This window comes from Jaculus jaculus, chromosome 7 (genome assembly GCF_020740685.1).
Source record: "Jaculus jaculus isolate mJacJac1 chromosome 7, mJacJac1.mat.Y.cur, whole genome shotgun sequence".
Taxonomy (NCBI): domain Eukaryota; kingdom Metazoa; phylum Chordata; class Mammalia; order Rodentia; family Dipodidae; genus Jaculus; species Jaculus jaculus.
The window spans coordinates 141,061,120-141,074,051 of NC_059108.1; the positions used below are offsets into that span (position 1 = coordinate 141,061,120).

At 50.2% G+C, this 12,932-nt stretch overlaps 1 protein-coding gene and 1 non-coding gene across 2 annotated transcripts in view; both read right to left on the reverse strand.

Annotated features, from left to right (window-relative positions):
• Positions 1–3,577: 3,577 nt before the first annotated feature.
• LOC123462560 lies at positions 3,578–3,681 on the reverse strand. The gene has a single exon (XR_006638362.1). It is a non-coding gene; the product is annotated as a U6 spliceosomal RNA (small nuclear RNA).
• A 4,685-nt stretch (positions 3,682–8,366) lies between these two features.
• The window catches only part of Lrrc74a (leucine rich repeat containing 74A), a 49,908-nt gene continuing 45,342 nt past the window's right edge, over positions 8,367–12,932 (reverse strand). The window contains 3 exon segments of the mRNA XM_045155590.1: positions 8,367–8,454; positions 8,794–8,876; positions 9,876–9,983. Coding sequence (XP_045011525.1) covers positions 8,367–8,454; positions 8,794–8,876; positions 9,876–9,983 — 279 coding nt within the window.

A 12,932-nucleotide genomic window follows, 5' to 3' on the forward strand; every position in this document is an offset into this window, starting at 1 on the left:
CCGGGGTCCTTAGGCTTCACAGGCAAGCACTTAACCTCTAAGCCATCTCTCCAGCCCGCAGATCCTATTTTCACACCAGCCTTCAGCCAATGTCTGAGGTTAGAACTGCTCTATGGCATTTCCAAAGCTTGGTACTTGGGTGTGTCTGAGATAGATCCTTCTGTGCCCCACTGGGCCGGGCCTTTACCCAACTGCCCTTATGAGGGGCACATAACTGCAATGAGGTCACTTTAAAGTCGGTTCTTACCGTAAGCCAGGCCTTGGCCCGCGGTCTCATGTGCATAATTCCATTGACTCTTCAAAGTTGTCTATAGAGAAAGGAGAACCATCACTAACCCCATTTACGGACTGAGGTCAGAGATGTGTCACACCCTGCTTAAGGTCCCAGAGATGATAACTGGTAAAACCAGACAGAATTCCAACAGAAGTGTGCAATGCTAGAATTTACATGCGTAGACACCATATGGTTTTGGCACATAGAGATACGCCACCCTGCTTCCCACTACCCTGCCTTCCTCAGCTCCGCGTCTGAGCCCCATGGGTGGGGGTGGAGGTAGGGATGGGTGTGGGTAAGGCTTGCCAACCCACCTGGGAGAATTTGGCCACAAAGGGGCAGGGGCATCACATCTTTCCCTCTAGCCAGTCCAGTTGTGGTTTGAATGCAAATGTGTGCCTGCCCCCAGACTCAAGTATTTTCTTTTTAATTTGTTTTTCGAGGTAGGGTCTCACTCTGGCCCAGGCTGATGTGGAATTAACTATGGAGTCTCAGGGTGGCCTTGAACTCACGTGATCCTCCTACCTATGAGTTTTGGGATTAAAGGCGTGTGCCACCACACCTGGCGACTCAAGGTTTTTTTTTTTATGATTATGCTTCCTACTTAAGTCTTCAGCAGGCAGAGTCCTGCTGGAGGTGGTGTGTCACTGGGGGCCAGATCTTGAGACCAGCCCTAGGAGGGTTGTAGAGAATCAGTTTGAGCCCTGGCTACTCAAGCCTGTGGTGCTGGCAGCACTCCCTCTGCTGTGGATGCCTCCTCTGCCATGCTGCGGCTTCTGCTGGCGTCTGTAGACCTGAAACAAACCCTTGCCTCCCACAGGCTGCTTCTGATGTTTGTTCCAGCAATGCAAAAGTAACTGTAACACCTTGGTGTCAAGCTGAGCTTATTTACGATGCCCCCTAGTGGTGGAAAGCTGCAGAACAGCCTCAGAGGGTCAGGAAACATTGCCATAGCCAGTCTCTTGGCTGGGTCCTCAATGAATCATGACTAGGCTAGGGGATTGTGGGCAGGATGCTTAACTTCCTTGGTGCTCCCATTTCTCCTAATAGGGAGCGGATTTTACAGGGCTTGTGGCACAGTCACAGTCAATGGCTAGTTGAGTTGGGTATGGAAGGAGAGGCAAGCCCAGGCGACCTTTTCCTGGGGCTCAATAGCTGGGTGCCTGTGGGCCATCTCTCACCCAGCCAGCCTCATGTCCCAGCCTCTTAAGTGCTAGGATTACTGTGTGAGAACCCCTCGGAAGTGCAACAGCTCCAACCTGGGTCCCTGCAGGCTTGCTGGCCTGACTAGCACTTGTGTGTTCTGTCCAGGGGAGCTCACCTCTGCCTGCATTGCTCTGCTGCAGGTGGGCTGCCTGGGGATGGCTCTGTCCAGGTGCCTACCTTTCTTCCTGACCACAGAGGAACAAGGTAGTTCTTAGTAACCCTGATTCACTGTGAGAACACAGGGGTCTTCCAGGAATGTGCTGGATCCCTGGGGTTGATTCAGGCTGGGCTTCTGGGGCAGGAGTTCAGGAGTCTGGGGAAGTAAATGGCCTGCTGCTCCAAGTTAGGAAAACTCAGAAGAGCACCATGACCTTCTTCGTAGGGACTTTTGGAGCTGACCTGACACCTAGTGGCTCTAAGTGGGAATGACACCACCTTTGGGCCGCACTGAGGAAATATTGCAGGGCAGGTTCGGACTTGACTCTCTGAGCCTCTGGTTTTACCTCCCAACGGATGAAACTCAACTTCAGGAAAACGCCCGTGTTTGAGCCAGCTGTAGCACTGACCTGTGGCTAGTGGTCATCTGTCCACCTGATCATTGTGTGCAGGAGACAGTTTCTGCCCTGACTGCCTCACTGTGGTGACTGGTGAGCCTCATCAGCATCTTTTCAGCATTCACGCTCAGCCCAGCCACCTGTGCTGTGTGCATTTGCTCCTGGCTCTGTCTTTTCTTCTTTTTGAAGCTCTCGTTCTCTGTATGTTTCTCTTTCCTTCTCTCTCCCTCTAAAAAAAGTATTATTTACAAGCAGGGGGAGAGAGGGAGGAGAGAGAGGGAGAGAACAAGAACCAGTGGCCTCTTGCCACTGCAAATGAACTGCAGATGCACGCACAACTTTGTGCATCTGACTTTACATGGGTATTGGTTATTTGAACCTGGGCTGTCAGGCTTGCAAGCAAGCACCTTAACCACTAAGCCATCTCTCCAGCCCCTCCCTCTTTCAAAAATTATTATATATTTTTTTGTTATTTTTTCAAGTTAGGGTCCCATTCTAGCCCAGGCTAACCTGGAATTCACTATGTGGTCTCAGGCTGGCCTTTAACTCACAGTGATCCTCCTGCTTCTGCCTCCCGAGTGCTCAGATTAAAGGTGTGTGCCAGCATGCCCAGTTAAAAATTGTTAAAAGTTTTTTAAATAGTATTTGAGGGTCAGAGAGCAAGAGGGAGTAAGTAGGGCACACTAGGCCCTCCTGCCACTGCAAACAAACTCCAGACACATGCACCACTTTGTACACCTGGCTTTATATGGGCATTGGGAACTAAACCCAGACCTTCAGGTTTTGTACAAACAAACCACCTCTCCAGCCCCTCCAAAAAATTTAAAATATTTATTTATTTGAGAGGAAAAAGAGGAAGATAGAGATGAGAAAGAGAGAGAGAGGGAGAGAGAGAAAGAGGAATAATGGGCATACCAAAGCTTCTAGCTACTGCAAACAAACTCTAGATGCATGTGCCCGTGCATCATGTGCATGTGGTTTACATGGGTACTGGGGAATCGAACCTGGTCCCTTAGGCTTCACAAGCAAGCACCTTAACTGCTAAGCCATCTCTTTAGCCCCCCCCCCCCATATTTTTAATTTAAAAAATTCAAAATTGGGCTGCAGGGATGGTTTAGCAGTTAAGGCGTTTGCTGGCAAAGCCAAAGGACCCAGGTTCGATTCCCCAGGACCACATTAGCCAGATACACAAAATGGCGCATGGGTCTGGAGTTCATTTGCAGTGGCTGGAGGCCCTGGCACACTCATTCTCTCTTTCTCTTTCTGTCAAATAAATAAAAATAAAAATAAAGTTAAAAACTTCAAAATTATATTGACAATTTTATTTTTGTTGTTTGGTTTTTCGAGGTAGGGTCTCACGCTAGCCCAGGCTAACCTGGAACTCACTCTGTAGTCTCAGGGTGGCCTCGAACTCACGGCATTCCTCCTACCTCTGCCTCCCGAGCTGGGATTAAAGGTGTGTACCACCACACCCGGATTACATATTGCCAATTTTTATACACATACACATACACAATGTATCTTGAATATACTCCCCACCCATAAAAATATAAAATGCTTCACAAATTTGCATGTCATCTGTGTTCAGGGACCAAGTTAGTCTCTGTATCATTCTAAGACTTGAATATATGCTGCAGAAGTGAGCACTTAAAATTATGTGTGGGCAGGTGTGGGTATGCATGTGCCAGTGCATATGTGGAGGTCACAAGACAACCGCAAGTGTCATGTATTGCCTTTTGCACTGCGGGAGGCAGGATCTTGTCATTTTCCACAGAGAAAGCCTGATTAGCTCACCCATGAGATTCTGGGACGCCTGTATGTACGCCTTCGTCTCACTGTAGGATGGCTGGGATTATAGACGCTCATCAGTGTATCTGGCTTTGCATGGATTCTGGAGATCTGAACTGAGGTTGTCATGCTTACATGGCGAGCACTTTACCCACTGAGCAATCTCCCCAGCCCCACACCATTTTTACAGAATAGGGTCTTGCTATGTGGGCCGGGTTGGCCTCAAGTTCATGGCAATCCTCCTGTCTCAGCCTCGTAAGTGCTGGGATTACTATGTGAGCCCCACATCTGGCTGTGTCTGCCTCATTTCTTAAGGATTTTTTTTTTTTTTTTTCCGATGTAGGGTTTCACTCTAGCCCAGGCTGACCTTGGAATTCACTATGTAGTCTCAGGGTGGCCTCAAACTCATGGTGATTCTCCTACCTCTGCCTCCCGAGTGCTGGGATTAAAGACGTGTGCCACCACACCCGGTTCTTAAGGAATTTTAAAATGTTTTTCTTTCCTGATTTATTTATTTATTAGAGACAGAGAGAAGGAGAGAGAGAGAGAGAGAGAGAGAGGGAGGGAGGGAGGGAGGGAGGGAGGGAGGGAGAGAATGGGCATGCCAGGACCTCCAGCCACTGTAAACAAACTCCAGATGCATGCACCACAATGTGCATCTGGCTTTCGTGGGATCTGGCAAATCAAACCTGGGTTCTTAGGCTTCACAGGCAAGTGCCTTAACCACTAAGCCATCTCTCCAGCCCTTCTTAAGGAATTTAAAAATGCCACGCACAGTGATGAACTCCAGGAAGCGCAGTGGGAAGGCTTCATTTCTGCAGTTCCATTTGTCAAGTGGGATTCCCGAGGCCTCAAGGTCGCATTTAGATGCCCGCTTTCTTGCTTTTCCATCATGGGCTCCTTCCATGTGAACACTCTGGAGTCTGCTTCTACAGGCTCCTCCCTCATTCCCTCAGCACCTGTTTCCTCTGCCCCCCATCTCAGATACCTTTTTCCTTGACACAGTTTCCAATGACCATGACAACTGCCACTGTGACCAGATTCCAGTGGACTCTTCCTGCCTTTAACATTCTCCATTAACATCTACAGTTGGTCTTTGTGGGTGCTTAGTGAGGTCACCCAGAACACATCCCCTGGTGGTCCTCGAAACCAGAAGGTGTTCTCCAGTGAAGGAAAGCGACACCCAAGTCAGATTTTATTTGCTTAAGCACGGCCCTGGCTTGTGGCATTTGTCACCCAGCTTTCTGCCACCGCTCGGGCTCCTCCCTGCCAACCATCGACTTGGCCAGGACTTTTCTTGTTGGAACTTCTTTCTGGACCAGACTTGTTGCTGTGACTTCCACACTTTGAAGAACCTGGTTTGGAAGATAAGGGATTAAGGATGAGTGCCCATAGTTGACAATGTTAAGACAGGTTCGAAAATGTGATGGAGACCACTTAGAAAACTGGTACAGTATTGGTTCATTGTCGGCATGGAGCTGGGACAGGGCCCTGGTTTATGTGATTGGCAAGGGTCAGGTGGATTAAATTTTAAAATGTCACACCCTCTGATCCAGCCATGGCTGGATGTACACACACAGCACCCATTTTGGAGGAATACACTTTTGCAAACACTATGGGCATGAGGGCGTTTTTGACAATCTAAAGTAGAAGACTATTGCAAATGGCTTAAATGGGAATGAAAAGTGTGATTTAATTGTGGGACTGATATTGTATGGAATACAACATGGCAGTTAAAAAAGGGTCTAAACGTACCCAAGTAGAAAGATCACCACAATATACTGTTAAGGCAAAGCAAGCTCAGAGGAATGTCGCAGCCTCATTCTATTATAATTTAAAAGCCTTTGTGACTCTGTGTATAAAACAATAAGTGATAAAAACACATAAGTGGGGCTCTAGAGAGGACTCAGTGGCTGACGGGGCTTGCTGGATTTCGATCCCCAGCACTCAGGGAGGACTAGATGCAAAGTGCGGCACTTGCCCGTCATCTATGGCAACGGAGGTGGAGTCAGGAGAATCCGGGAGCTTTTGCAGCAGCTAGTCTGGCCTTCTCAACACCAAACAAGAGAGACCTCAGCTCAAACAAGGAAGATGGAGAGGACTGGCGCCTTCATCAGTATCCTCTGATCTCCACACCCATGCCGTGCCACAGAATGTGCGTGCATGTGCATACACACACGTGTGCACTATGAGCCTACTTACCATGTGACATACCAAATGGTTTTCTTTAACTCATTCACTTTCCTTCCTTCCTCTCCCTCCCCCTTCCCCTTACTCTCTCTCTTTCCTTTCTTTTCTTTCATTCTTTCTATTTTCAAGGTAGGTTTAACTGTAGTCCACGCTGACCTGGATTCGCTATATAGTCTCAGGCTGGCCTCAAATTCGTGGTGATCCTCCTACCTCTTCCTCTCAATTCTGGGATTAAAGATGAGTGCTGGGATTAAAGGTATGAGCCACCACACTCGGCTTCATTTAATTTTCTTTCTTTCTTTTTTTTTTTTAAATGCCTAGTGTGATATACATCTTTTTTTTAAAAAAAGATTTATTTTTATTTTTATTTTTAATTTTTTTTTCCAGGTTTAGGCTTTTTCTTTATTTTTCTTTCTTTCTTTTTTTTTAAATTTTTATTAGCATTTTCCATGATTATAAAAAAATATCCCATAGTAATTTATTTTTATTTTTTGAGGTAGGGTCTCACTCAGGCTAACCTCCCGAGTGCTGGGGTTAAAGGTATGCATCACCACACCCAGCTTTAAAGATTTATTTTTATTTATTTGTTTATTAGGGAAAGAGTGAGAAAGAGAGGGAGGGAGAGAATGGGTGTCCCAGGGCCTCTAGCCACTGCAAATGAACTCCAGATGCATGCACCTCCATGTGCATTTGGCTTCTGTGGGGCCTCGAGAATTGAACCTGGGACCTTAGGCTTTGCAGGCATGTGCCTTAACCGCTAAGCCATCTCTCCAGCCCTTCATTTAATTTTCAAAAACTTCCATGCTGTGGCAACTACGATACAGAAGAAGAAACAGACACAGCTGGCTTGGGTAGCCTTCGGGAAGGCAGGCTGACCTGGGAGGACGACTGAAGAGAACCTCCATGGCCTCCTTCCCACACTTTGTGGATTTAGGATTTTGCAAGGAGATATTGTTTGTGACAAAAATAGAAACAGTCATGTCATGCAATAACAACAAGTAAAAACTACAGTTCTGCTCTTCGATGGGAACAAGTCAAGTGACAGTTGTCATCTGAGGGACAAGTGGAGGCCCTGAGAGTCCTCAGCAGGGGCACTCAGCACCAGGCTTCAGCTCTGCCTCTCCATGTCCTTGTGACCTCCTGTGCATATTTGAGGCATGTGCCCCATCTGGAATCTGAGTTTGCAATTTCTACCTTGGGCACTTCCTACCAGCTTCCTAAGGTGTCTCTTTTTTTAAAAAAAAGTTTTAAAAAAAAATAATTAATTAATTAATTAATTTGGGAGAGAGAAAGAAGGAGGGAGGGAGGGAGAGAGAGAGAAAGAATGGCTGCATCAGGGCCTCTAGCCATTGCAAATGAACTCCAGACCCATGTGCCACCTTGTGCATCTGGTTTATGTGGATACAGAGGACTCGAACCTGGGCTCTTAGGCTCTGAAGGCAAGCGCTTTAACTGCTAAGCCATCTCTCCAGTTCAAGAGGTACCTCTCTATGGGGGGAAAGGGCAGAGGCCCATGAGTGGCACAAGGGTGGGAGGCGCCAAACACTTATGCTAGGATGACTGTCATTCCTGAGTGACACCCCCATGGGCCAGCTCCTTGTGCGCACCCCAACACCCTCTTGATCCCCGTAGAATGCTCTGTGGTCACCACGCACTTGTAAACAGGGCTGTGAGTGAGCCACAGGCTGGCGGTGGCCACTCGCCCTTTGTGTCTGCATTGAAGCTTCTCTCACTGAGGCCCTAAATGAGGCAGAGGACACGGGTATTGGAAGGAGGGTGGAGGGAGGGCCGGACGTCCCTGCTGGAGCTCCCCGAGGACGCAGGCAGGGCAACTACGGAGGTCCATCTGCAGTCCCAGGCCAGGCGGGGACACTGTCCACTTGTACCTCAGTGCCCAGGTGTAGTGGTGGGAGAATGGGTTTGTTGCTCTGCTTGACCTTGGTTTCATTGCTCAGAGATGGGGCAGCGGTGGTGGGCGCCGAGGGCGTCTGGCCGTGCTGTCTGTCTGGCGAGTGGCCAGTTCTGAGCGCCTGGAAGAGGTTCAGTGAGAGGTGACTGACCACTGCCACTGCTGTCCTCTTTGTCCAGGGAGTTTGCCCGGCACAACCTCACCTCTGTGACACAGCAGAGTGCGGCGGCTGGGGACTCCGGCGACACCGTGCTGGCTCACACTTCAGCATAGCACAAACGCACAGCATGCTGTGCTGCAGTCTCTCTGCTGTTCCCTCCGTGTCTCCGCATCGGGCCAGACCCAGCTGAAACACTGCCCTCACCCCCCACCCAAGTGATGCCTCCTTTGGGGCGCAGTACCATCCACACCCCCTTAGCCCTTCCCTGTGCTCACCGCCGCAGCATTAGCCCCCTGGGCCTCTGGGCTGTGGGAGTTGGAGCTCCTTTGGCCTCCATTGTAGCGTTTGGCTGAAGCTCTGCTATGCAAGAGAACTGGGGACAAGAAAGAAGGTGAATGGTGTGACCTGGCCTTGGGATCTGGGACGAGGCAGCTAACAGCTGCAGGCGGGTGTTCTTTCTCACTCTCTGTCTCATTTTTTTCAAGGTATGGTTTCACTTTAGTCCAGGCTGACCTGGAACTCACTATGTAGTCTCGGGGTGGCCTTGAACTCATGGCGATCCTCCTTCCTCTGCCTCCCAAGTGCTGGGATTAAAGGTGTGCGCCACCACGCCTAGCTAGGTGGGTGTTCTCTTACATCTAGAACAAGTGTGGGGGGTGTGTGTGTGGCCCACCCTGCCACAGCACCCCGTGGAGGGCAGGGTCAGACCTACCTGAAGTTCACCATGCCAGCCTTGCAGTCCAGCTTCTTGATCAGCTCCCTCACCTGGTACCGGTTGATGGGGACCATGGTTTGCTAAGGAGAGGATGAAGTGCGTTACAGAGCACCCTGCTCCCCATTGTCAGCAGCCTTCCACAACACCTCCTTCCCCTTGCAACTATGGGTGACAGCTGAGGGCCCAGGGCAGACTGAACCCACCATGGAAGCCACTGCTGTGAGATCACCCAGACCCTCTCCCCTACAACACACTCCTGGAGGCACCGGTGGATCAGGATCTAGATGAGGCAAGCGTCCTCTGGAGTGGGCAGGGACTGTCCTCAGCAACATACAAAAGCCACCTTTTTTTTTTTTCCCCCCAAGGTAGGGTCTCACTCTAGCCCAGGCTGACCTGGAATTCACTATGTAGTCTCAGGGTGGCCTCGAACTCATAGCGATCTTCCTACCTCTGCCTCCCGAGTGCTGGGATTAAAGGTGAGCACCACCATGCCCTGCTTGAAAGCCACTCTTGCTTACAACCTAGTCCTCACCAGCCCTTGGCAGTAGGCCTGGGTACTGAACATCCACCCCTGTCTGGGCCCTCAGGTCCTTTTCCTGAACCCACGGCCTCCTAGGATGCTTTTGGGATGGGTACTTCAGGAGTGTATTTCGAGCTGGCCTTCAGCACTTCCGTTACATTCATTATCTCGGCGGGGGAATGTGGGGTTTCAAGTGAGACGACTGTGTCAAAGGTGGAAATAAAGGTTTGAAGTGGGTACTTCTCCCACTTCCTTCTTCCTCTTCCCAGAGGCATGAGTGCCATGGGAAGAAATGCCATCAAGAGGAAGAACATGTGACCATCTTGGGTGGCGGCTGGCATCAGGCCACATGACACAGAGAATGACTTTTGCAGGAAGGTTAAGGGAGGTCTCTGTTGCCTTCTGGTCTAGACGAATAAGGTGAGCGCCCCCACAGCCAGCTCTAGGACATGCTATAAAACCTACACCTGTGTTCTCCTCCTCCTCCCTGCCTCCCTCTTCCTCCCTCTCGGCCTCTCCCTCCTTCCCCAGAGTCTTCAGCCACCAGGAGCAAGCACACCTGCACCATAGCCTTCCGGAACTCGCCCACCGGCATCGTCATTAACCCCGTAGGGGTCAAGCTCTTGAAGAAGTCCATGACTGAGATTTTGTTCTGATCTGCGTAGATCTGGGAGAAGCAAGGCACGTGAAGAGCTGATGCTTGGCCTTATCATAGGTCCCCCAGCTCCCCCCCCCCGTCTCCCCAAAGAGCAGCCCCGGGATACAGAAGGGCACCGGGGAAGGTAACTCAGCCCTTGGGACTCCTGAACGTTAGCGTTTGCTTCGGAGCTGGTGTCCTGCACAGGGGAAAGCCTCATCATAGACTGTGACACTGGACAGTCCTTGCGTTTGCCCAGTTTCCAGCAGCTCCACCCCCACCCAGTCTGGCCATGCCTGACCTAACAGAGCGAATAGGGACAGACAGCAGGGACAGTGGTGACATCTACGTCTGTTGTCTGGCTTCGGAATGGCCTCTGTTAGATTCGCACTGTGGACGGCGCTGTGGGCTTCATGAGCTCCAGACACGCAACAAAGCGGCAGCCTTGAAGTGTGACTGGGGGACAGACCCCAGGCGCTCCAGTATCCAACAGAAGTACATACGGAGAAATGCTTTGTCAGAAAACTTTAAAAGGGAGACTTCTGGTCAAGATGGTGGACTCAGTAACCATGCTAGAGCTCAGGGGCTGAAATTAGAAGGCAGCAAAAACTGGGCTGGAGAGATGGCTTAGAGGTTGAGCGCTTGCCTGTGAAGCCTCAGGACCCCGGTTCGAGGCTCGATTTCCCCAGGACCCATGTTAGCCAGATGCACCAGGGGGCGCACGTGTCTGGAGTTCGTTTGCAATGGCTGGAGGCCCTGGCGCGCCCATTCTCTCTCTCTCTCTCTACCTGCCTCTTTCTCTCTCTGTCGTTCTCAAATAAATAATAATAAATAAATAAACAAATAATAATAAAGAAACAAAAACAGCAACAACAAAAAAGGCAGCAAAAATTGAGGACTGTTAAAATCTATCAACAAGATGAGAAATCTTGAGACGCGTCACCACTCTCACATCAGCTAGGGCCCAGGTATTGGCGAGAGGAGCAAGGGTGCTGCTTCCATGGCGAGCCTGACAACCTGGGCAGGGTGATGGAGACAGTCACCGAGGACACTCAATGTACTGGAGCAGAAATCCAGAAGCTGCTGAGAGCTCAACACGAAAGTAGACTTAAAATACACTCAACCACAGCTTAGAGGTTTTTGCAGAAGAGGGGGCAGAAAGAATGCAAGAGCCACGGGGTAGAAGGGAATACCCAGAGGCATTGCCCTCCACCCCCCCCCATGACTCATAACCCACAATTCCATGGTGAACACCAGCAATCCCACTGAGGAGGGCCCTCAGTGAGATGGGGGCAGGGAGGAGGAAATGATGGTACCAACATATGATGTGTTCATACAGATTTTCTTTTCTTTTTTTTTTTTTTTTTTGGTTTTTCGAGGTAGGGTCTCAATCTGGTCCAGGCTGACCTGCAATTAACTCTGTCATCTCTGTCATCAAGGGTGGCCTTGAACTCATGGCAATCCTCCTACCTCTGCCTCCCGAGTGCTGGGATTAAAGGCGTGTGCCACCACGCCTGGCTCTCTTCCCTTTTTACTGTCACAAGTCCCCAGATGAGGTCCTTCCACGTGGACATTCCCGCTATGTCCTATTCATAGATAAAGTCCTCAGGGCTCAGTCCTTGGTCCTCTGCTCACCCTTCCAGCAATTCCCTCTCTGGAGAACACTGCCTCTCACCATGCTGGAGTGATGCCCAAACTACATTTCCAGTTCTGCACCCTCAACAGCTGCCGGGCACCCCCTTTACCCCTGAGTCACTCATCCGAAGTGAACCAAATGCAGCCTGATTCCCTGTACTGAGAGAGACTGCTGAGGCGGACCCTGGGCCGGCTACGTTCCTCTAGGATCCAGGGGCCGGAGAGTGAGGACGGCTTTCTCAAGCTTGCACTTAGGGCTCACGGTGAGAAGGGCTTTGCCAAGCACCTATTGGCGATGTATGTGTGAGAGGCTTGGTTTGGAGCCCTGTAGATTGTGGGCCTTAGGGTGGGTTGTGTCTTGGCTTAGCAGGGATTCCCCAATGTGTGGCTGGCTTTCTGACCCTGGCAGAACAGCAGCCATCTCGGAGACACTGACGGAGAGTTTGAGGAGCCATTTGTGGGCTCTAAGTGGAGAATTCCATGGGCTCTCTCCTCCGTGTGACGCTGTGGTGTGCAGCTGTGGACCGTCAACAGGCTCAGGGCTTTGGTGGGTGTCCCTGACAAGTTCTGACACAGGGCCTCCCCCGGAGGACTTTACAGGGCAGCAATGAAGGGTGAAGCCAGGAGTTCTAGAAGCATGTGGGCATTTGGTTTTGCCTGGGGAGTTCGAGAACAATTTTCCAAGGAAGAGTCCTGCTAGATGAGAAGAGATGGGAGAGAAGCCAGGGGCAAGGAAAGCACGAGCTAGAAGGACTCCTTGTGCCCATGTCTGAGTTGAGAGAAAGGGCGCAGGGTGACGGGCTGAGGTGTGGCACAGGAAGAGGCAGGCAGGGCTAGGCGGTAGCCCTCTCCTACCTGGGCTTCCCTGCCTCCGACAGTGTTACCATCTTGTCTACCTCTCTTCTCTTTTCTTTTTTTCCCTCGTCTCTCTCTCTTTTTTTCAAGGTAGGGTCTCACTCTAACCCAGGCTGACCTGGAATTCACTATGTCTTCTCAGGGTGGCCTTGAACTCATGGCTATCCTCCTATCTCTGCCTCCCAAGTGCTGGGATTCAAGGCGTGTGCCACTATGCCCAACTTAAATTTTTTTTTTTTTATTTCTTTACTTGCAAGCAAAGAGAGATAGAAAGAAGAGATACAGAGAGAATGGGCATGCCAGGGCCTCCAGCCGCTGCAAACAAACTCCAGATGCGTGTGCCATTTTGGGCATCTGACTTTATATGGGCACACCCCAGGCAAACCTGGGTCATTTAGACTTTTGCAGCAAGAGTCTTAACTGCTGAGCCATCTCTCCAGCCCCCACCTTTTTTTTTTTTTTTAACTTCTTATTTTGCAACAGGGTTTA